General features: G+C 55.2%; 1 protein-coding gene across 4 annotated transcripts in view; it reads left to right on the top strand.

The window, feature by feature from the left end:
- The window catches only part of DENND2A (DENN domain containing 2A), a 90093-nt gene that overhangs the window by 62181 nt on the left and 5507 nt on the right, over window positions 1-22405 (top strand). For all 4 annotated transcript variants that reach the window (XM_053656620.1, XM_053656619.1, XM_053656618.1 and 1 more), the window contains 7 exons: window positions 690-799; window positions 1789-1858; window positions 2945-3022; window positions 6334-6474; window positions 7866-8014; window positions 18572-18749; window positions 20035-20076. In XM_053656620.1, coding sequence (XP_053512595.1) covers window positions 690-799; window positions 1789-1858; window positions 2945-3022; window positions 6334-6474; window positions 7866-8014; window positions 18572-18749; window positions 20035-20076 — 768 coding nt within the window. The remainder of the gene's footprint in view (window positions 1-689; window positions 800-1788; window positions 1859-2944; window positions 3023-6333; window positions 6475-7865; window positions 8015-18571; window positions 18750-20034; window positions 20077-22405) is intronic.

Here is a 22405-nt window from a genome sequence, read left to right as displayed (position 1 = left end):
AGCACCAGTTCAGCCCTGGCCAGTGCGGCTCAGCTGGGCGGAGCATCGTCCTGTAAGCGGAAGGTTGCGATTCGATCCCTGGCCTGGGCACAGTGGGAGGTGACCAGTCGGTGCTTCTCTCTGCCATCGACGTCTCTCTCTTCTCCCTTCCTCTCTCTGAAAGCAATGAAAAAAATATATTCTCAGGTGAGGTTAAAAATTAAGTAAGTGTACCAGTTTACAAGCAAACTGTACTAATTTTAAGTCATTCTTACTTGTTTCTCAAAATTATTCCCAGAATAGCTTTTTAAAATGGTAGCGATAGAACACATAACATAGAATCCGCCCTTTCAGCATTTCCAAGTGCGCGGTCCCGCCGTGTCAGCCCCGAGCACGTGCTGTGCCCCAGGCCCCCCACCCCCAGGCGGACGGGGTGCTGCTCTGTGGGAGCACGGGTTCCAGAACACCAGGCGTAGAAAACGTTCTGTGAAGCACACCTTTTTTCTTCCTACTTCCCCCATAAGACTGTAGTTAGAACTGCCCTGGTGGGGGGGAGCCTCCGCAGACTGAGCCAGGAGGGGTCCAGGTGGTGGTCTCGACGGGGGCGGGGCGGGGGACAGGTGGGAGGTGTGGTCTGGCCCCGCCTCTGCCTCACGCTCCCATGCTGGGGTTTATTCTCCAACCTTCTCGCCCTGCCCTTCTCCCGGCAGTTGGAAAGGTCTTTCAAGTTCGTGAGAGAGGCTGAGGACCAGCTGAAGGCCATCCCCCAGTTCTGTTTCCCCGATGCCAAGGACTGGACTCCTGTGGAGCAGTTTACCAGGTACGTGCCGGCCTCTGCCCTCCCCGCCCACATAGACTAGGGCCAGGACTAGCGATGGGGTCATACATGGCAGACCCCTTAAGTCAGGCCTTCCACCACAGGATCCTGGCGGGCCTGGGCCTGGAGGTTTCCCTCACCAATGTTTTCAAAATTTTCCTGAAGAAACTGCATACCTTGCTAAGAATGCAGATTTCCAGGCCTACCGCTCAGTCTGGGCCTTTGTTCACTTCATGCCCTTATAAAGGGCAGTAAGCTAATTCTTAGTCTAGGAGAACTTAGGGAAACGTTGTCTGTTACCCATTCCTGTCCAGCTCTGCGGAAACATTTCTTCAGTAGCCCATGCAGCTGTAACTTGGCTTGCGCTGAGTTCACATTTCTGCTTTCGCCGACGTGGGTGGATATGGGATTGTTATCATCACACGTTCAGCAATTGACCACATCAGTAGGTTGCATATCCTAAACGTGTGAGGGATGCTGTGTTCTTCAAAGTTGGCCCAGCAGTCTCTACAGACAGCCCAAGCCTTGGGGTGGCTCTGGGCAGACAACCCCCCAGGGACGCCGCACCCAGGCGCAGTTCTGGGAGGGGCACCGAACCGGCCCACTCGTCCACCTCTCCCTCCCTGAGTGGCACCCCTCGGTCAGTGGATGCACCCCCACCCTCAAGCTCGCTGGAGGCAGTAGCCACAATCGGTGTCAGTAAATGACTGTGTTTTGTCCTGGGAAGACTCAGGTGAAAGAATTGTACGAGAGCTCAGCGTGAACAAAAATCTCCTCGTTCCCTCTCAGGACAAAGCACCGCTTCAGCTCTCTCTGCCCCTGACAGACACCGAAGCCAGAGGGACCGGAGTCCCAGCCCAGAGACGGGCAGGCCGGGCAGGGAGCAGCCCAGAGACGGGCAGCCAGCCTCCTTCGGGATGTTCTCGTTGCTCACCGCGACGTGCCTTTGTTTTGCTCTGCTGTGTAGTACACTTTTGTTTTCCCCACCACAGTGAGACGTTCTCATTTGTCCTAACGGGAGAAGATGGGGCCAGACGGTTTGGTTACTGCCGAAGACTGCTGGTGAGTACCTTTGCCTCTCAGCCAGCCGAGCAGGGCCCGCGCTGCCTTCCCAGGGTTTCTCAGTGTGCCACAGGAGACGGGGCCGGTGTGGCAGGTTAGCCAGGGTGGCCGAGACCACGCAGCCAGCTTGGAGGTTCACCCGAATCGCACTGACAGACAGGGGCAGTGTGTCTGTGTCCTTTGGAAAGAAAATGCTTCCTCGTGCTTCCCACCAAAGACTTTCTCTTAAACCAAATGTCCTGCCTAATCGCACGTGCCGAGCAGACCCTGGAGAGAACGTCCATGGGGGTGGCCGAGGGCAGGGGAAGGCTGGGTGTGTTGCTCACGACTCAAATAATTCGCTGGCGTGTCTCCTTCCGAACAGTCGCCCTTTAAGGTCAGAAGCTGGTCCCAGGACCCGACCGTGCTAGAACACCTGAGGACGTGTCTTCCGAGGCCCGTCTTTTTGAGAATCTTCAGGAACAATAATTTTCTACTGGAGTATGATTTTAGTCTTAGAAGCAGGCTAACATCATTGAGAGTTAAGAATAACGTATGGCACATGGTAGTTCAATAACTATTGGATTAATTAGTGAATAAAGAATGTGGATAATACTTGAGCAAGTTAAGTGGGATCATAATTTCTGTTGATAAAATTAATTTGAAGTATTGAAATTGATTTTCTTTTTTTTTTTGGTTTGAAAATTGGCTTATAAGTCAGTTTCCAGAAAGGACTTTCAGAAATGTCTCTCCTGGAATTTACGTTATCATCAGTATACAGGGCCAAGGCAACTCCTTAAAGGAGCTGCAGTGGCCTGGGCGAGCACATTATGCCTTTTACTTAGGGTTCCCGGGTCATACTGAGCACTCACTGTGTGTGCAACGCCCTCGATTTGATTCCTTCCGCAAGGTGAAAAGATTCCTACTGTGTGGCCAGAAGTGCTTCCCACCTGTGGAATTAGGGTGTTGATAACTCCTTACCTCACCGGGGTGTCGCACTGTGTGGTACAGGAAAACATCTGATGCGCTGTAGATTTTCAGAAATGCTTAGGTTCTCTCCCCGGGACCGGTAGCACTCAGGATTTCTTGTGTTTCTCTCCAAAAAAGCCTGGAGGCAAAGGGAAGCGTCTCCCCGAAGTTTACTGCATCGTGAGCCGCCTGGGATGCTTCAGCCTCTTTTCAAAGGTGAGGGTTTGGGCCTCTGAGGGAGGAGGCTGGGCCCAGGAGGGCACGGAAACTCTCCAGCTCCCCAGGAGCTTTTTCTCATCTGGTCGTCGTCCTGTCTCCCCTCCCACCTCCCCCTCCTCCCCTCATGGCCGCCTCTATTCTCTTAGCATTACAGATGAAGGAAACTGGGGAGGGGGGAGTCCGAGTAACTGTAGCTGAGGTTGGGGGAGGCAGAGGACTTCCCAGGATATCCCAAAGGTTTTACTTTCCTTCTCCGAAGAAGAAAGCCTTTTGTCAAATTAGCTTTTGCTGGACAAAAACCCACTAAGATGAAGGGTAGGGGGGGCGTGGATGGATATGTGTCTGTATATGCGTATTGTGCGTATCTATGTTGCACGTGTGTGAGATTTATTACCATAATAGTGCTCTACAACTATTGAAATCTCCATATAATTGGGCCCTTTTCGTGGGAAAACAAGCCAATATATCAAGATGCAGGAACTGCCATATTGAGTTGGCCCGTCCACCCAGTATTTTGGATTGTGTAGGAGATAAGTACTGTGCTGTATGACGCTGATCTCAAGAATGAGGTATAATCCAACATTTGTTTCCCATATGAACCAGACGTGAATATCTAAAGCAGGAACTTATTTAAAGCCCTTCCTGAGCATCTATTTCAGTCTGAGCTTCCCTTCAGAGGGTTGAAGTCTTACATCTACTGCCCCCTGATGTAAGGCGGCAGTTCCTGAAAGCATCCCAAGACCGCAGACCGCCCCTGCCCACCCTGCACCGGCACTCAGAGGAAGTCTGAGCTAGGCCGATACTGTGAGACCTCGTGCCGTGCTAGAACTTGTACTTCTGTGCCAGCCTGTTTCAAACACCTGTTCCAGGTGGAGCACGGGTTCCAGCACAGGTGTGCATTGCTGCTGGTGCAGGTCTCTCACGCAGGCTGGTTCCGAGGTGGAGATAAGGCTGTAGGTCACAGCCTTTGTTGTCGTGAGAATGCTCAGGGAGGCTGGAAGTAAACCAGGTTGTGCGAGTGAGCCTGGCCTGCAGGGGCAGCCTTGGAATTCGCAGGAGCCTCGGTGCTGGGTCCTGTGCAGGGCATGTGGAGCAGGTAAACCTGCCAGTGCGCTGGCATGGTGCTCGGACCTGGGACTCCTCTCAGCTCTGTGGCCGGGGTATCGTAAGAGTGTACTGTCCTGACTTGCCAGAGACCACACAGCGAACACTCAGGACAGAACCAGAAACAGGGCTTTGGCAAACTGGTTCCTAGAACTCAAGCTATTTTCAGGTGAGAGGCAAGGATGACCAGAAGGGCAGACAGTCCTTCAGTGCAGAAGGGAATCACCCATAGGAAGAACCGGTCTCAGAGTCTCTGAAGAAGTTGTTCCATTACACATTGCCACAGCGATGCTGTGTGGCAAGAGCCATTCATTCTCCAGACGTGCAGGTCAGCTGGCGTTTGGCTCCACTGACCTCGCTGGGCTCACTCGTGAGTGATGAGTAGCTGGGGGCTGTGGTCTGGGCTGGCCGATGGCTGTGAAGGGCTGCACGTCCGCATCTGGGTCTGAGCCTGTCATCCTGCTCAGAGCCCGCGCTTCTCCCGGCTGCGCAGGGGCACAAGAGAGCGAGCAGAAACGTGGAAGGCCGGCCTCCGGGGCCTGGGCTTGGCACCGGCCCCCCAGTCCACCAGCCCCATGCTCCTCGACATTTTTTCATTGTTCCCCTACACATCCTTTATTTAGGTATTTTTTCCCGAGTTGCCTCCCCTCCCTACAAAATTCTTTTAAATTTTTTGTCATATCATTTCCTTTCTGTCATGCTGAGATATATGTAACGTAAAACTTACACTCTGACCGTTCTGGAGTGCACGGTTGATGGACATTGAGTTCGTTCAGGCTGTCACCACCAGCACCCACCTCCAGAACTTCATCTTCCCCGACTGAAGCTCTGTGCCCACTGGACACTCCCCACCCCCTCCTGCCACCCACAGCCCCCGGCAGCCGCCACTCTGCTTTCTGTCCCCATCACTCTGACTGCTCCAGCACCTCGAGTCAGTGCGATTACACAGTACCGATCCTTTCATGACTGGCTTATTTCACTGAGCACGTGTCCTCAGCTTCATCCGTGTTAGAACATAAGTGAAATTTCCTTAACTCATTTTTTAATGAGTTTTATTTGTTTATTTTTTATTTGTTTATTTTTAGAGAGAGGGGAATGGAGGGAGAGAAATACCTACTGGGGACCTGGCCCACAACCCAGCAGGTGCCCTGACTGGGAATCGAACCATCACCTCTTTAGTTTGCAGGCTGGCTCTCAATCCACTGAGCCGCACCAGCAGGGGCAAATTTCTCAACTTTTCAAGTCTGAGTAATGTTCCACAATATGTGCACACCACGTTCTGTTAATCCATTCATCCGCTGACGGACACTTGGGTTGTTTCCACCCTCCAGCTGCTCCAACTGGTGCTGCTGTGAGCGAGCGTGCGCACGTGCGTTTGAGCCTCCGCTTCCGATGCTTTGGGGTTTGTGCCCAGGGGTGGAATCGCTGTGTCATACGATAGTTCTGTGTTTAGTTTTTTAAGAAATTCCATACTGTGTTTCAGTTTTAGTAATAAATTTTATTTAACCCAGCATCTCCAAAATAGTATCATTTTATCATGTAATCAATATGGAAAGTCATCGATATTTTACATTCTTAACTGTGTGTTTCGAAATCCACTGAGTATTTTATGCTTGGAACACATCTCAAATCAGACTAGCCATATTTCAAGGATTCAATAGGTACATGTATGTTATTATAAATGGCATTTTTCTTTTTATTTCCAGTTTTATTAAAGTGTAGTTGAAGTTATGTCTTTTAATTTTGTTGAACTTATTGGGGTGACATTGGTTAATAAATGATATAGGTTTCGGGTGTGCAGTTCTGTATAATACATCACCTGCGTGTCGTATTGTGTGTGTAAGACCCCAAGTTGAGTCTCCTTCCATCACCGTTATCTCCCCTCTGCTACTGCCCTCCGACCCCCCATAAACAGCATTTTTATTTAAGCTCTTTGATTTACAACTAGATTGTGGAGCATCTTGCATTTGAATTTTTTGGTAACAGTTTTATTGTACTATAACTGATTATATATAATTTACTGATTTAAAACATACAGTTCAGTGGCTTTTAGCGTATCTGTATGTTCCTCCCACTGAGAACGCCCAGTACCTCACGTGGCCAAACCCTGAGTCCAGGGAGGCGAGGAACTGCACTTCACCCCTTACTGGGAGGCGCCCTGAGGCCCGAGCCCAGGTGGCTGAGCTGCTCCTCCGACCCTGCAGATCCTGGACGAGGTGGAGAAACGCCGACGCGTCTCTCCTGCGCTGGTGCAGCCCCTCATGAGGAGCGTCATGGAAGCCCCTTTCCCAGCCCTGGGCAAAACGATCATCGTCAAGAACTTCCTGCCAGGAACAGGAACAGAGGTGAGCGGTCAGATTCCTTTCCTGTCCTGGGGCAGAGTGTGGGGCAGACGCACAAGGCCCAGCGGTCTGAGGGGCTGGCTTCTGGTGGACGGTCACCTCCAGTGGTGCCCTCTGGCTCCACGGCTGTCATAAAGTCCACGGAAGCCTAGTCCATCCAGCCCAGGACCCCAGCCGGAGAGCAGCCCCCAGAACTCAGTCGCACGTGTGGTTCTTCACATGATGTTGGCCTCGCAGGTCAGGGACCTGCACTGAGCATCCTTGCTTCTCCTGGCAGCCCACTGCATTCACGGATTGTGCACAACCTACTCATGGCTGTGGTCTGCGTCACCTCTGTCACTTTACCATGTGACACAGAGTATTTTCAGGGGAAGCAACCTCAGGTACTTCTCATTCACCCTGGGCTTGGGACAGGTGTCCCTGTCCTTGGCTGGGCTGGTGCCTGATGCTGGAGCTTGTTTGCATTCTTCCCGTTCTGTGTATGTGGCTCTGTGGACCTCAGAAGGCCCATCCCACGCAGACTTGGGGCTCTGGCTCCAAAGGCCCTGGAAAAGCAGGTCACCTGTGGAGACAGGGAGGGATAAGGACAGGTCTGGGGCACTCTGGAACAACCCAGGTTCCCAGCACAGAGGAGCCATCTCCCTGAAGCCGGAGAGCCTCCAGAGGCAGCTTGGCCACCAGGCCCTGGCACCAGTGAGCCCGCCATGCCCCAGCACCAGTGCTGACAGTTAGAGGGTAGCCGCTCACAGAGGAAAGCCGTGCATGTGAGGACTGACCACAGGTGAGTTCAGGGCCATCACAGCAAGTGCAGGATGAGAAGACACACACTCTCAGCGTCCGGGCGGGAAGACACCACCTGGGGAGGGCTCGGGTGGGCAGTCTGTTCAGAAGCGTCTTCTAGAGCAGGGGAGTCTGGGGAGTGCTGCTCCAATCTGCCGGTTCTCTGCATGAGCCCGGGGTGCACTCTGGCAGGGGACGTTCCCTCTGGGACAGACGCTGGCGGTGGGGTTCTAAGGGAGAGCGCCTCGTCACCAGTCATAGAATTCTGGGTGGTGCAGATATATCATTGCCAGGAGAGCCTCCGACCGTTTGGGGCCAAGGGCCACTGCTGCTGCCATCCACGCTGCCCTCTGACCCCCCATAAATGGCATTTTATGGGCATCCATCTCCCACCTCCGTCCACGCTGTCCTCAGTCTCATTGTTGGGTGTGAGGCACAGGCCTCCCTTCCAGATGGTTTCCCCCCGTCTCCTTGGTTCTTCTTTTCCCCGGTCCCTTTGCCCTTCCCCCTTCCCTCTGCCCCTGCCAGTGGGCCACCCCTGCTGAGGACGACTGCATGTGCCAGAGGCCTGGCCAAGTAGGCTGGGCCCTCACGACAGCTCCTTTTCCCGGCAGGTGATTGAGTTGTGCCGCCCGCTGGACTCCCGGCTCGAACACGTGGACTTTGAGTGTCTCTTCTCTTCTCTCAGCGTCCGCCACCTGCTCTGCGTTTTTGCCTCTCTGCTTCTGGAAAGGAGGGTTATCTTCATCGCAGACAAGCTCAGGTACCCACCGTGGGGACTGCTGCTAGTGCAGGGGGCTGACAGGCAGCGGTAGGCCCTCTGAGGTCGGGTGGCAGGCGATGGCTTGGCGGTGGCAGGCGATGGCTTGGGGTCGCAGGGGGAGCTCCTCCGGGGCGACGGGGAGTCACTGGGCAGCGGAGACTGTAGGTTCGAAGCGCACGAGTGCCGTGAGCCGAGGCAGGCCTGCACTGCTGGGCCACACTTTCCTGGTGTGTGGCCTGATCTGGTATTTGGTATGTGGTGTTTTCATTCCTCCTGCTTTGTGTTGGGCGCCCACCATGTTCTGGGAACAGGAGGGAAAGGCCTTCAGGGAGCTCGGTACATTGCAGGGACAGGGAAGTGAGCAGACCACCCAGTGCTGTGCTGTGAGACTCGAGAGGCGGTGTGTGCAGGGGACCCAGGGGGCCATTCACTCCCAGAGCAGGCGCCTTCCGTCCAGGCTGAAGGAGCTGTCCCTTCAAGGGCGAGGACGCAGGAGGCTGAGCAGAAAGGAAAGTGGAGTGGAAAGTGAGCAGCCGGCAGAGGTGGCGGCCAGGCCCACGGCAGGGCTGCGGGGCCGCACTGAAGAGCTCAGGCGCATCCTGAAGCATCCCCGCCGTCTGTGTTGAAATCGGTCACAGAACCTCACAGACTCACTGCCCGGTGGACGCCCCCTCCCCCACTCTAATGGCACACACAGGGATTTGCCCAGGCCGTGTCCCGAATCAAGGAAAGTCCAGAGGAGATGCAGATAGGGGTCTGGGCTAGTTCTAAGCTTCTGAAAAGACTGAATCCCTGGCATGTTCATCATCCTGAATCGGAGCCTCTGTGCCTTGGAACTGAGTGCATAGAAGTGTGAGTGGCAGCTGCAGCTGCAGAAGGGGCAGCCGAGTGTGGCGTGTGGGGCCCGGGCCAGCCGACCAGAACTGGGTGGGGCTCGCGGAGAAGTCCATCTGGAGAGCAGCAGCTCATCTGCCAAAAACACAAAAATTGAAGAACTGTGGTTTAGAGAGGAAATACGCCTCTCAACTCTGGAAAACAAAAGGGAGGAAGAAGAAGAGGGAGGAGTGGGAAGGACCAAGTGAGTGAATGTGGAGCTCACCAGAGGGCGTGGTAGGAGGTGGAATCCAGCCCTGCCCCCCAGCCATCTGGTCACCCTGCCGTCGCTCCCACCATGTCCTCCCGCTCACTCTTCGCTTTCAGTGTCACGGTTGCTGTGCTCCAGGGCACCCTTGTCAGTCAGCTCGGGGGACAGCCCCATCATGCAGCCTGCAGCTGGTGCTGGCCGCTGGGCGGCTCTCCAGGCCCAGGGCTCTGGGGAATTCAGACCAGAGTTCTCAAGGTGGGGGCCTGGAAGCCAAGGACCAGCAGTAACCCTTCAGTGCCTGGGATCGGATTTCGTCAGCACCGGGTCCTGTCTGTGTTCTCTGGCAGCCTGTCTTCAGGCTTGACTTTGGGGGAGGGAAAGGGGCCATCTCAGTAAGGCCCAGGCAAGCAGGAAAGGCCTGGGGAGTAAACCCGTTGGCCACCAGGGGCCGAGATGGGGGCGGGCAGTCCCCCGAGGGGCTTGCTGCTGGGTTAAAGATGTTAGGCTCCAGGAGGGGTCAGCCTGGGAAAGCGTCTGAGGAGCAGAGTGTGGCTGGAGAGAAGTAGTCCCGTCGGGGCCACGAGGCCCCCGCCCCACCAGCTCCCTCTGGAGCAGAGTAGGAAGGGAGGGAGCCCGGTCAAAGACAAATGCATCGCTGGTGGGCGGCAAAGGGGAGGTGTCAGGGGGCACCAGGACACCTGGAAGTGCTTAGGACAGAGATGGGTGGGAGGGGACTTGGCCACCTCTACCCTTGCCCTGGGCAGACCCCTGGGTTGTCGTGCTGGACCCTGGAGCAGCCCAGCCCCCGGGGCTGCTGTAATGAGAGACAGCAGAAGGTGGAGGAACCCTGTGGCTGTGGCTGGCTCCTGCCCGGGTTCTGGGGCGGCTCTGTGGAGGAGCCAGTCACCCTGCACTCTGGTTGGAGGGACTTTGGAATTTCTCTCCTCACCCCACCTTCACGGTGCCTGGATTCTCCCTTCAGAGATTTGTCCTTTTCAAACACGAGGAGGTGAAGTGCCGGCTCTGGCTGCGGCCGGGGGTGAGCACGGGGTAGTAGTGCCCCCTGGGAGTTCTCTTTTGTGGCAGCTGCCAGATGCGGGCCACCAGGATTTTTGTGGGGGCGGAGGAGGCAGCAGGGATGCGGATTATGCTGGGCCCAGAGCAAGGCCACGGTGCGGTGTTTATTGCGTGCTCACGCGTGTGGGTAGGACACCTTCGGTACATTTTTAGCCCTTTAACGCTGTCAGACATGCATGCTCGTCTCTCGTCCCACAGGGGCCACCTTCCCACAGTAGGGAGGGACCCGAGCCCCCTCGGCTGTCGGCCCTGGGTCTCCTCAGTTCTGCAACACAGGCTGGTGTGCACCCAGACCCTCATAGCTCTGACTGGGTAGGGCCCCGCTGTCTCACTGTCCCCAAAGGCAGCCGTGCTTGTCCTGTTACAGGTGGCTCAGCGTTCCCTCTCCTGCCCAATGAATTATCTTGCCACCCAACACTAGTTCCAAGCAGACCCGAAGAGGTAGAAAGATAAACACGTGAAGACCCACCGAGCCCTGAGCCCAGAGGAGAAGGAGACACAGCAAGAGGGTCCTGGTGGGCAGGACCAGGACCCGCCATCCCCACAGCCACAGGCGCAGGGACCGTGGGCAGGTGGCCTCAGAGCCTGTCTGGCCCAGGACTCGCCCCCCGAGACTCCTGTGCTTCCCAGGGTGTCCCAGGGATGCACGTCTCATCAGCCCGCTGTGAAACGGAATGCAGGCCACACAGTTCCTCCGGGGCCTCTCAGCACAGATGCGCTGTGACTCTGAGCAGCAGGAAGGGGCATTAGACAGAAGACCCTCCGCGCTCGCCTCCCCCGGCTGATCGGCTGCGTTAGGCACCATCTGGGTCTCACTGGAGTGGCTCAGTAGGTGGGAGCACTGTCTTGTAAGTGGGTCGTGCAATCGATTCCTGGTCAGGGCGCATAACTGTTGTGGGTTCCGCCCCAGGTGGGGCATGTCCGCCAGGGAGGATTTTTTAAAAAGTCAACTGGACGGCGTGTCCCAGCACTGCCGCCTGCCAGGCGGTGCGTCTGGTCTTGGGCGCTCTCGAGCTGGGGGATGCTGACGACGCGGCGAGCACCCTCAGCCCCCTCCCTCGCCTGTCTGTCGTGGCCTCTCTCTCCCGGGATTCTCAGGCACGCGTGGCCTCCCCGGGCCTCGCCCTGGACTGCGTTCAGGGGTCGGGCACGTTCTCCACCTCCTCTTGCAGCTTTAACTGCATTGCTTCCAGGGGGTTGGCTAGCCTTCCTTTCGGGGTTTCTGCAGCCCTCAGTTGTGCCCCTGCCCCTGACAGGCCAAGTGCCTGGTTCAGGGAAGTCTGGCTCACCTGTAAGACAGCGACTTAGCTCGTGATCAGAGCAAGAGAGTCCACCAAAGAGCGTCATGCGTCTGAGGTTCCAGAGCAGGGAAGCCAGAACCCGCTTCTCTCCGCCAGCCCGATCCACCTAACGGTGCTCCTCCCAGAGCCATCAGCCAGTACCCGCTGCATCTGGCTCATGGGAAAATAGCCATTGGAAGTCAAGGGTTCTCTGGGTGGGCTGTGACGAATGGCTTGGGAGGCAGCGGCTGGCCGCCAGTTGCCTGACCTGGAAAAATCTACAAAGAAAGCCTCCCACCTGAGTTGGAGCTGGTGCTCTTGTTCCTGTCGCCGTGGCGCAGCCGCCACCCGCAGCCTGTGCACCGACTCCTAGCGCCGTGCAGCCGGCAATGGAAGCAAGGCGCCTCCTTCTTCTAATTTCAATGCCACAGCACAGTGCATGAGTGCAGGGCACGCCAGGACTCAGGGAGTGGCCCCGTGACGCCCCAGGGTGGACGTCGGCCTGCTTCAGGCCTGCAGTCACTGCCGCCAGCACCCTCCCCACCACGCGGTTCGTTCCCTCATCGCTGTCCGTGAGCCTGCCCACTGCGAGAGGAAGCGGCAGAGAGTGTGGCACATGCTGTAGGCGTTACAAAAGTGTTGTGAGTGGAGCCAGAAATCTGTCCAACTTCGTCTAACATTTTAGCTCCTTTTTTATCTGTAGGGTAGATGTTGAGTGTTTCTTACGCTCTGTCAAGCCAAAGTCCGACAGATGGGAAAGAGAGCATGTTGTCATAACAACCCAAATAAACATTTCCCTGTACTCCTTTCTTCCTTTCCCTGATGATAAACATTTTTTAGTGTATTAATTTTCATTCCCAAAGTTCTGGTAAAGTCTATAGACAAGGCTGAATAGTAAAGTCATAACTGCACATTAACAAATTTGTGCAAAAGTTTTAGGTGGGACAGAGGTTTTTGGTTGGTTGCTTTTTTAAAAACAAGCAAAAGTTCATTTAGAAATTCACAGAGGCAGTAGAAGTGAGCCGGCCAGGCTGTGTGGACTCAGGAGAGAAGTTACGGAGGCCCAGGGAGGGCCCTGGGGGCTCGGGAAAGACTTGCAGGGTGAACGGCCTGGGGAGGAGGAGCAGGCGGGGAGGGGAAGGCCTGCTGCGAAGAGAGGCAGTGCTGACCGAGTCTTTAGTATTCAAGAAATTTCCTTTTCGTCTTTTTTTTTTTTTTAAAGGGGGGAAAAATGTTCCGGGGGCGGCGGGGGCGCGGGGGCCCTGCTGGGATGAAGGCTCTTGTCTGCCCCCCCCCCCAGCTTATAGTTCACACTAGATGCTGAGGGACAGACTGCCAGCTAGTGACAGGTGGTTGTCAAATCTTGACCACTTGTCAATCTTAACATGTGGGTAACTACACAAATAAGTGGGTGTGTAGCTGGGCACCCTCGTCCTTCTGGTCCATTCTAATCCGTTCCTGTAAAGCTGCAGTGGGGTCCCACATCCCGTCCGGAGGCTGCAGCACCCAGCAGCGTTCGCCGTCGCAGGAGAAGGCTGGGTGACGAGCACGCCCTCTCCAGGCAGGTGACCTTGCCCGGGGCCAACCTGAGAGTGTGAGCAGCTGCCACCCTGGTGGTCCTCAGAGGCTGACGGAGCGACAGGGGTGGGCAAAAGTAGGTTCACAGCAGTGAAACTGCGGAACACAGCCGACAAAGGTGTCGTGGTGACAACCTCCGTGCTTTTTTCCATACGAGTAACTGTCAGCCTACTTTTATCAACCCCGCACATTCGGTTCAGCCAGGTCCTACCCAAAATGCAATTTTAATAACACAGTAGCATCAGCCTGATTATGTATTAAGTGTTAACCACCTACTTCTGGCTGCGAACACACGAGGAAGGTAACACCTGGACCAGCGTGTGGAGAGCAGCACAGCCCCCACCCCCACCCCCACCCCCCACCACTCCCACGCCTGGGCTGGGCCGCAGCCTTGCTCCTTGATCCCGGCTCTGCTAGTGAGCGCTGGAAGTACCTTCTGATAACAAGCCTTGGTTCTTTCCACTTTTAGCTATTTCCTGCTCCCGGCCTCCTCTCTTACCAATTTGTGGTTTACTGACAATAAAGCTGGGTGGATATCAGAAATGATCTAGTCCTCTTTACGTATTTTGCGGATGAGGAACTTGAGGCCTGGAGAAATTAATCGCTTTACCTGAAATCCCGCAGTTTTCTTGAGACCCAGCCTGTGTTCTTTTTAAACTCGGCGACACATTCCTTCGGGGCTTGAAAGCACAGCAGTGGCAATGTGGCAGCCGCCGTGTGGTGATGCCCACCTCCCACCAGGTCTCACTGGGTGCCAGGCCAGACCAGAGCCTACCTGCCACTTCCATTCCTGGTGGGAGAGACGCTTTGCTTGGAATGCTGAACGGTGCTGCTGGGGTCTCCTCCAGGTTCCCGGAGGGTCCGTCCGCCTCACTCAGGGATCTCGTTTTTCTCTTCTGGTGGCATCTGAGGGGAGGGGCTCTGCTCAAACCTCACTGGCTCCTAGGCGAGCTGTAAGGCCATGAGCAGAGCAACCCCACGCATATGCTGCAGGGACCAGGCAGCACCAGAACTGAAGCGTCTTCCGCAGGAGAACGTCAGCACTCCCAAGTGCACCGCCTGACGTCTCCTCACTCCCGCTTCAGCCCTCAGGGACCACCACCGGGCAGCAAAGTACTGTGGGACCCGACCCTCCTCACCTGCGCCCAGCTTTTAACCCTGCCTCCCAGCCAGACTCCCACTGCCCCCCTCCCCCACTTCCGTACAAATCGATCCCAGCCTCCCTTCTGGTGTCCCTTTCCTCCACCCCCTCCTGTAATGGGAGCCAGCAGCCCCGCGCCCTTCCTGGGCCTTCTCTCAGCAACACTGCCTCCCCTCCCACCAGCAGATGCTCGGTGCGGCTGTGCCGCAGGCAGGCAGGCAGGCAGGCAGGCAGGCGTGCCCGGAGAGCCACCCAAGCACCCCCAGAGCGGGAGACTGTCCTGACACATCCCCAGGAGACCACCTTTCATTAGCATTCACAGCAGGGACTGAGAAAAACACTTCAGCTACAGTTAAAATAGTCCCTCTTTTCTCCTCTACCTCTTTAGGAAGAAGGCTACCACTAGCTGATTATTTGCAGAATTTGGCCTTTCCTTCTACTGTTTCAAGAGGCATTTTTCACAGAATAGTAATGGGGACTGGAGAGCAAGAGGAACGAGCCACCCCTTGGTGTGGGCTGCCATGGGTCATGGTCCTGGCACTGGGCTCTGTGTGCACTGGTCAGCGAGGCGCTCCCCAGAGCCCGGTGTGCAGACACTTGGACCCGGACCCGGCAGGGCTGGGCTACCTAAAAAACAGACCAGGACTACTCGTTAGGACAAGTAGTCAACGGTGGCAGCACCAACCTACCTGGCCAGCAGGTTACCCAGCTGAGTTGTCATTATTTGTCCTCATAACAATTGAATACAGTTGTCCTTTAGCTCACTGTGTTCCAGTTACCCGAATTAATTTTATCTTTTTTTTTTTCTGTAACATGTATTCACCCACCCTAGGCCCCTGGCATTGCTTACCGTTTTTTTTAAAAACTGGTTCCAACCGCCTTCATCATTCAGTTGGTTCCTACTCATTGCAGCTGAACCAGGGCCTCCCAGCTGCCCTCAGGGGCCTGCCCAGCACAACAGGGCAGCAGAGGGCTTCAACGGGGAGACACCGAGCACTGTGCTGTCGCAGCAGAGAGAAGGGAGCAGCTGATCACACTTTCTCCTTCTAGGGATGAGGCCACAAGAAAGCACAAGGGCAGGAGGCCTTTTCTTTGAGTCAAGAAAAAAGTTAATTTTTCTATTGCAGCGATTGAGCAAAACGCAAAGGCTCTGGCTGTGCCTCTTCTGGCTCCATTCTTCTCTCCGCACCTTTCTCCTGCTCCCGCCCCGCAGGGCTCTTCCCCGCCCCACACCCTAACCCCGCTGGAATTCACAGGGACTCATCCCTGTTCCAGCCTCCAGCTCTTTAGCTATGAAATTCAAAGGTGCTCTCCGTCTCCAAGATTGCTCCCAAACCAAACATGCTGCGGTTCCGTACCTTCTCAGGAACCAAAAGTGCTTAGACCACCAGTCTGAAATGTGAGAGGACTCTCAGCTGTGCACGCTGCACTTCTGTTCTCTTAGCAAATCGATTAGAGTGAGAGTTTCCAGGACCCGTGGCGTGGGCCACGGGTGACGTCTGCTGCTCAGAGAGTCACACGGTCCACTTCCTCCTCCCAGTGACACTTAGAACATATAACATACGTGCCGTGAAAAGGGATGGTTTGATATAAAATACTTCTTCACTCAGGGAATTCTTACTCAAGGACTTAAGGGACTCACTCTAGTCCCTTGGAAATGAAAGCCGACATCCCTGTAAAACGTGTAACATGTCAAACTTCCAACGCAACCTTCGCCGCCGCCCCCCCCCCCGTTCACTGCTCCCCATCACTGGCTTCAGACCCCCCTACTGCCGTCTCCGACAACAGGCTCTGCTCACACTCAGGCCCAGCACGTGCAGCACACGGGTGCACACCCAGTTGTGCACAACTGAGAGGAATGCAGGAGACTCATTTCTATCCTGTTCCTTTTGTCGTCAGTTCTAATGCTTCTACAACCCACTGAAATCATCGCAGGGCTCTCTAAAGTGGGCTGCAAACGGCAGTTGGAAACAGGCTGCTCGGGACACGGCCCCTCTCGTTGGAATCGAACCTGCTCGCTCTCCAAGGCGGGGCCTCCAGCGGCAGGAGCGGGTGGGCTTTGTGTGCCGGCCGCACGGCAGCACAGACAAGCTCCCAAGTCAGAAAACAAATGCCACACACCTCATTATCTGTAGATCAAGGGGATTAAACACAGACGCCAAGCAGGCCGCCAAAAGTATCAGTGATCTTGGAGAAAGTAGTGCCTTTCCGGGGGGGAAAGTGTTTCCGCTTTGAGAGAAGATCTTTGAAAGACAGAAGTCACTTCACCGCACGCTGGTGACCGGGTCATTCATACTATTGCTCTCTGTGATGTAAGTCCTAACTAAATTTCTCTGTCTCACTCTACTCAGCTAATAAGGTGTTATAGTGATCAGAACAAAATATTGGGGTGGCACCTTTCTCATTTTGGGGGTGACCATTTGAAAGAAAAGACAGGGACCAAATGCCACTGAAGCATCTGGGTGCTGTGCTTCTACGCAGTGTCTCCTGACTCCAGGCGATCCCACGAGAAGGATTTGCAAAGAGGGGACAGGAGAGTTGGGGGACTCTCTCTGGTACATAAACAGATTCCGAATTACTCTTCTGAGGTCTAGGGGCCCCCCAAAGTAGGTGGGACGGCATAGAGGGCCAATGTCTGTTTCAGGGGGTTTCAGGGGGGTGCTGGATTCAGAATAACTCACTTGGCAGCTTAGTGAATATTTTTATACACGACATGAAATTTACCATGTTAATCATTTTTAAGCATACAACTCAGTGGCATTAAGTATCGCAAATGTCCATTTCTAGAGCCTTTTCTTCCTCTCAAACTGAAACTCTGGACCCCTGAACCCCCTTCTGCCTCCCCCCACCCCAGGCAACCGCAGTCCTACTCCCCGCCTCCAGCCTAAGTCCCTCCGTGAACGTGGGGTCACACCGCGTTTGTCTTTCACCGGCTGGCTGGCTGGCTTCACTTGCTAGCCCGTGTGCTGTAATCACCTTTTCTCCCATGGTACGCCAGCGCTAAGTGGCCTTGTCAGTGGGCCCCGGAAAGTTTCCTGACAATGCAAGCACAGCCGCCCGACCACGGGGACCCAGGAAAGGAGCGGCCGTGTGTCCCAACCCAGCTTTCTCAAAAGTTTCCCTGAGCCAAGCCAGGCTGCGAGCCAGGGCCAGGGCTGGAAGGCGTCCCAGCAAGTGCCCTGCTGGCCTCAGGGTACAGGACACAGCACGCCTTCGGGAGACACCCCCAGACCCGCACTTGAACTTTGTTCTTCCATTGCACGCACTGCTCCCAGCTTCTGGAAGCAGTTTATCAGAGTGAGAGGAGGGAGGAGCTGTGGTTCGCCAGCTCCCTGGCTGTGGGAAGAGGCTGCAGGGAAGCGAGGAAGCCAGTCCTCACTGTCTGGCCGCAGTGGGATGACACTCCAAGCGATAATCCCAAATAATCCCCCCTTTCACTGAGTAAACAGCAGGAACCCAGGAGAGGCCGAGGCCTGTGTGCGGAGAGGTGCGGGGAGGGTTAGGAAGGCACTGCAGTACGTCATTATTCTTTAAGAGGTCTCCTGTAATTGAGAAAGGAAAAGAAACAGTTCTCAGAAAGTATATATATAACATGAGCATTTTAAAAAGAGAGAGGCTCCCATTATTTCCTTTATGTTGGTAATTCTCTAAGTTTTGAATTCTGGGCCAGGGGTAACGGGACATGAGTTTCACTTTCACAAAACAGAGTTGCTGACAGCTAACGCTGCCCCGTGAAAACCCCGGGATTCCCGGTTTTCCCTGACTGCAGCGAGGTGGGCAGCTTGGCTGAGGGAATGTGGGGATGAGAACAAAGAAAAGGCTCGTGTTAGAATATAGCGCATCTTTGGCCCTGAAGCAGAAGGTTGCTGGTTCAATTCCTGGTCGGGGCACATGCCTGGGTTTGGGCCAGATCCCCAGCTGGGGGCGTTCGAGAGGCAATTTATCAGTGTCTCTCTCCTCCTTTGTCTCCCTCCCTTTCCTCTCTCTAAAGGTAAATAAATACAGCCTTTAAAAAAAAGAACGTAGCTCATCTCCAGTAGGAGAGTGAGCATCCATGAGAAGACAGGCCCTGGTCTCTCTGGGTGTGGTTTGGAAGGGGGTGTGGGGAGAGGGGTGGCAGTGAATGATTCCTTACACACCGTGTCAGGGGGGACTCGCTCGCACGCAGGCAGGCTCACTTGGGAAAGTCAGCCCGGGCATTGAGTTTGTGCCCTGGCCCCGTCTCAAGGCCTCATAGAGGCTGCGTGAGCCTGGAGTAACCCGTGTGAGCGCTCCGTTACAAGACACACCGGATCCGTGCGTGACGCATTTTCTCACCAACATGCCCGTGGGGCGGCGGGCGAGCATTGTCTGTCTCCGGCCCCCCCCTGACACGCCCCCCTTCTCTCCCGCTGCAGCACGCTGTCCAAGTGCTGCCACGCGATGGTGGCCATCACCTACCCCTTCACCTGGCAGCACACCTACATCCCCGTGCTCCCGCCCGCCATGGTCGACATCGTGTGCTCGCCAACACCCTTCCTCATCGGGCTGCTCACCAGCTCGCTGCCGCTGCTCAGGGAGCTGCCGCTGGAAGAGGTGAGCTCCCGGGAGGCCCTGCCCCCTTCCCGTGGGGGGCAGAGGGGAGGCCCTGGCTCAGGCTGTGCAACAGATGGGAGCAGGGGACCCCGCAGCTTTGTCTGTGAGATAGCTGCCCCCCGCACCCCTCCCCGAGTCTGCAGCTGGGCCCTTTTTCATATCAGTAAAAAGGCAACCACCAAAACGTGTTTGATGACCAGGTTCTGGGGGTTCGGGTTTGCGTCCAAGTGGAGGAAGTCCTACTGGGCGTCTCTGTGTTTGTTTAGCCCGTTCCTCTAGGAGCCTCTGTCCCGGGTGCCGAGAACTTCCAGCAGTCAGAGAGGAAGCCACCGGGACTAGTGATGCCACCCACTCCTGCACCCCTGGGTGGGGCGCACCTGGCCCTGGAATTCAGCCTGGGTCCCTGGATGTGGCTCCTCTCATGGCCTGGGTCGTCCTCACAACTCGTTCATATTAACCAGCGGGTTCCCGTCTTTGTGGGTTTGTGAGCTGTGAGAAGCTTGGAGACCCTGTGGCCCCTGATGAGGTTCAGTTCAGTCCCAGAGGGCGTTTGAGAAGGAAGGAGAAAGGGGCCCTGGGACGTGTTAGAGCCACGTTCCAGCTGTTTGTGAAAACCTGCTGCCACGCAGGCCCCCTGCTCCTCCACCCCGCGCAGCCAGTGACCCGTGCTGGGGCCTGAGGGAGCGTCCCCCTCTGGGAGCACTGCAGGCAGAAGCCCTGGGCCTCCTGGCTCTGGCCCTGGGAGGGGCAGGTGCCGCGTCCGAAAGCCCTGACTGAGGAGGGCACAGCACCCGCAGCTTGTTTGACTCTCCGGTTGGATCCACTCCGAGGGGCTTCTCCCCTCCTCTCCCATGAAGAGGAGTGGCAAGGCCAAGTGGGTATCTGGGAGGAAAGAGAGAGAACCCTGGGTGCAGAGAGGCAGAGTCAAGTGGAGGAGGGACAAGTGGGGGCCTCTGGCCTGTCCCGCCCACCCCAGTGAACCCGCGCACTGGCAAAGCCGGCTGAGAGGCTCTGCCTTAGCCCGTCGGGGGCCGGGCAGGGCGTCCGCCCGTGGCGCACACACGTTCCAGCCTGCGGTTTCAGTGCTGAAAGCGTGGGACTCAGGAAAGCCCTTGCCCCCACCGCTCCCCCTTCATCACTCGTGGCTCCAGTGGCAGCATCAGGAACCACAGACGGCCCACTCCACCCCACCCCTGCTGCCTCTCTGGGTGCCAAGAAGGCGAAGAGCCCATCGCCACATCCCAGAGGCTGGTGGCAGTAACAGTCCCTGTTCCTTGTCTTGCAGGTCCTTGTGGTTGACCTCGTCAACGATCGCTTCCTCAGACAGGTGAGTGAGAAGGCCAGCTTCAGCCCGCTTCTCCCTCTGTGTTCACCGCTTTGGTGTTGGGGGCTCAGCCTTCCGGCTCTGGAAGGCTCCTTGAGAGCCCGGGTTGCCCACAGGCTGGTGCGGCTGGACCACCCCAGGCCGGGGCTGGCCCAGGGTGGGGCGGAAGGCAGGAGCCCAAGACGATGGTTTGGCACAGGATCGGTCCCCACTTGTTCTGTCTCCAGTGGTTTTCTAACCACTGGAATCTTCAGGTTCTAACTAGACACTTGTCTTTTCCAACTTGCTTTTAAAGAACATTTGAGAACAACGTTGATGATACCGTATTAACTGGGAAAAAATCAGGATGCAAAACCAGGTACATTCTTTGGTGACCTTCCTTTTTAAGAAAGGAAAGAAAGAGCCCTGGCTGGTGTAGCTCAGTGTATTGAGCGCAGGCCTGCGAACCAGACAATCGCAGTTCGATTCCCAGTCAGGGCACATGCCTGGGTTGCAGGCCGGTTCCCAGCAGGGGACGCACGAGAGGCAACCACACATTGATGTTTCTCTCCCTCTCTCCTTCCCTTCCCCTCCAAAGATAAATAAATTTTAAAAGTCAATTTTAAAAAAGGAAAGAGAGATTTTACATATACATAAAATCTAAAGGGATGTATGTGTTTATATACATACACACATCCACATACATGCACACACATACATATACACACACCCCTCTGGAAAAGTTGCAAAGCAAAACTCACCAAAACATGAATGCTAGTTCTGGGAGACTGAAAGGGAGACAGATTATGAGGGATGTTTTTTTTTTGTTTTTTTTTTTATTATTTATTTATCTTTAGAGGGGAAGTGGGGGAAGGAGAGAGGGAGAGTTTGGTTCGGGTGTAAATTGTTTTCAAACTTCCCTGTATTTTCCATAATGATTACAAACTGCTTTCGCTATTTGAGAAAGTAGTACACAGTTTCTCATTGTCATTTGCCAGCGAGGTCAGACCCTGTCAGGCCCTGCAGAGAAGCATCACAGAGCGGCTTTAGGGGCACCGCTGGATCGCTCCTATACTCGGAGTTGCCACACTGCCGGGAAGTTCTGTCCCGTTAATGCCAGGTTTTGATCATTAGTGCCACTCACTTTCACTTCCCACAGGCCCCCCAGCGAGGCCGTTCCCTGAGGCTCTCCTGCCCGGAGACCAGATCAGAAAGCCCACTTTGGTCCACAGGCCAGAGACCCCTGATCAGCACGAGCTACCCTGCAGGGTAGGGGCAGTGGGAAGCATTTCTTGAGTAGCCACTAAGTTTCCAGCGCTTTCCACAAGGTAATTGTCTAGCAGTTACCCAGCTCGATGGAGATATTACTGACTTAGGCATAAGCTCAGAGCAGCCTGACGATTCGATGCACTTGTCTGTTGTGCAGGGATGACCACAGGAAGTTTAGCAAGTCACGGTCGCTTCACACAGCCATCGCTCTCCTGTGTGCAGTGATGGCACTCGAGAGCCACTCCCTCAGTGACCGTCAGGTGGATGATGTGGCGCCGCAGTGGCAGTGCCAGGCGTTGGGTCCCCAGAACGTGTTCCTCGCGGGGCTGGGCGTGTGTGCGCTTCAGCCCTGGCTCCCTCAGCCCCAGCCTCCGGCAGGCACCACTCCTTTCTGTTCCTAATGCGTTTGGCTTCTTTACATTCCAAATGCAAGTGAGAACATACCGTATTTGTCTTTCTCTGTCTGATTTATTTCTCTTAGCATAATGCCCTCCAGTTTCGCCCATGTTGTCGCAAAAGGTAGGATTTTCTTTTTTATGGCTAAATAATATTCCTGTGTGTGTGTCTGTCTGTGTGGCCCTGCCTCACCCACTTACCCACCGATGGGCACGTAGGCTGTCTCCGAGTCTTGGCGACTGTGGACAGCGCTGCAGTACAGGTGGGGTGCAGATCTGTCTGCAAGACGGTGATTCCACTTCCTGTGCTTCAGTGCCCAGAGGTGGGACCACCAGGTCAGACGGTAGCTCTGTTCTTAGCTTTCTGAGGCGCTGCATGCTGTGTTCCTTACGAACTACATCAGTGGACACTGCTGTTCCCGCCAGGACTGTCACCTCTCGTCTTGTTGATGGCAGGCATCTGGCAGGTGTCAAGGGATGTCATGGTGTTGATCAGCATCGCCCCAGGGGTTAGTGATGCTGAGCATCTTCACGTGCCTGTTGGCCATGTGGGTGTTGAGTGTCGTTTTTTTGAAAATCGTCTATTCCTGTCCTTTGCTCAGTTTTTAAAAGTTGTAGCCAAGACCAATGTCCAGGAGCTTTCTCCCTATGTTTCACTCCAGTAGTTTTACAGTTTCTGGTCTTCCCTT

Source organism: Artibeus jamaicensis, unplaced genomic scaffold, assembly GCF_021234435.1.
Source record: "Artibeus jamaicensis isolate MK-2021 breed Jamaican fruit bat unplaced genomic scaffold, CSHL_Jam_final scaffold_2172, whole genome shotgun sequence".
NCBI lineage: Eukaryota > Metazoa > Chordata > Mammalia > Chiroptera > Phyllostomidae > Artibeus > Artibeus jamaicensis.
This window is presented reverse-complemented; position numbering and strand designations above follow the sequence as displayed.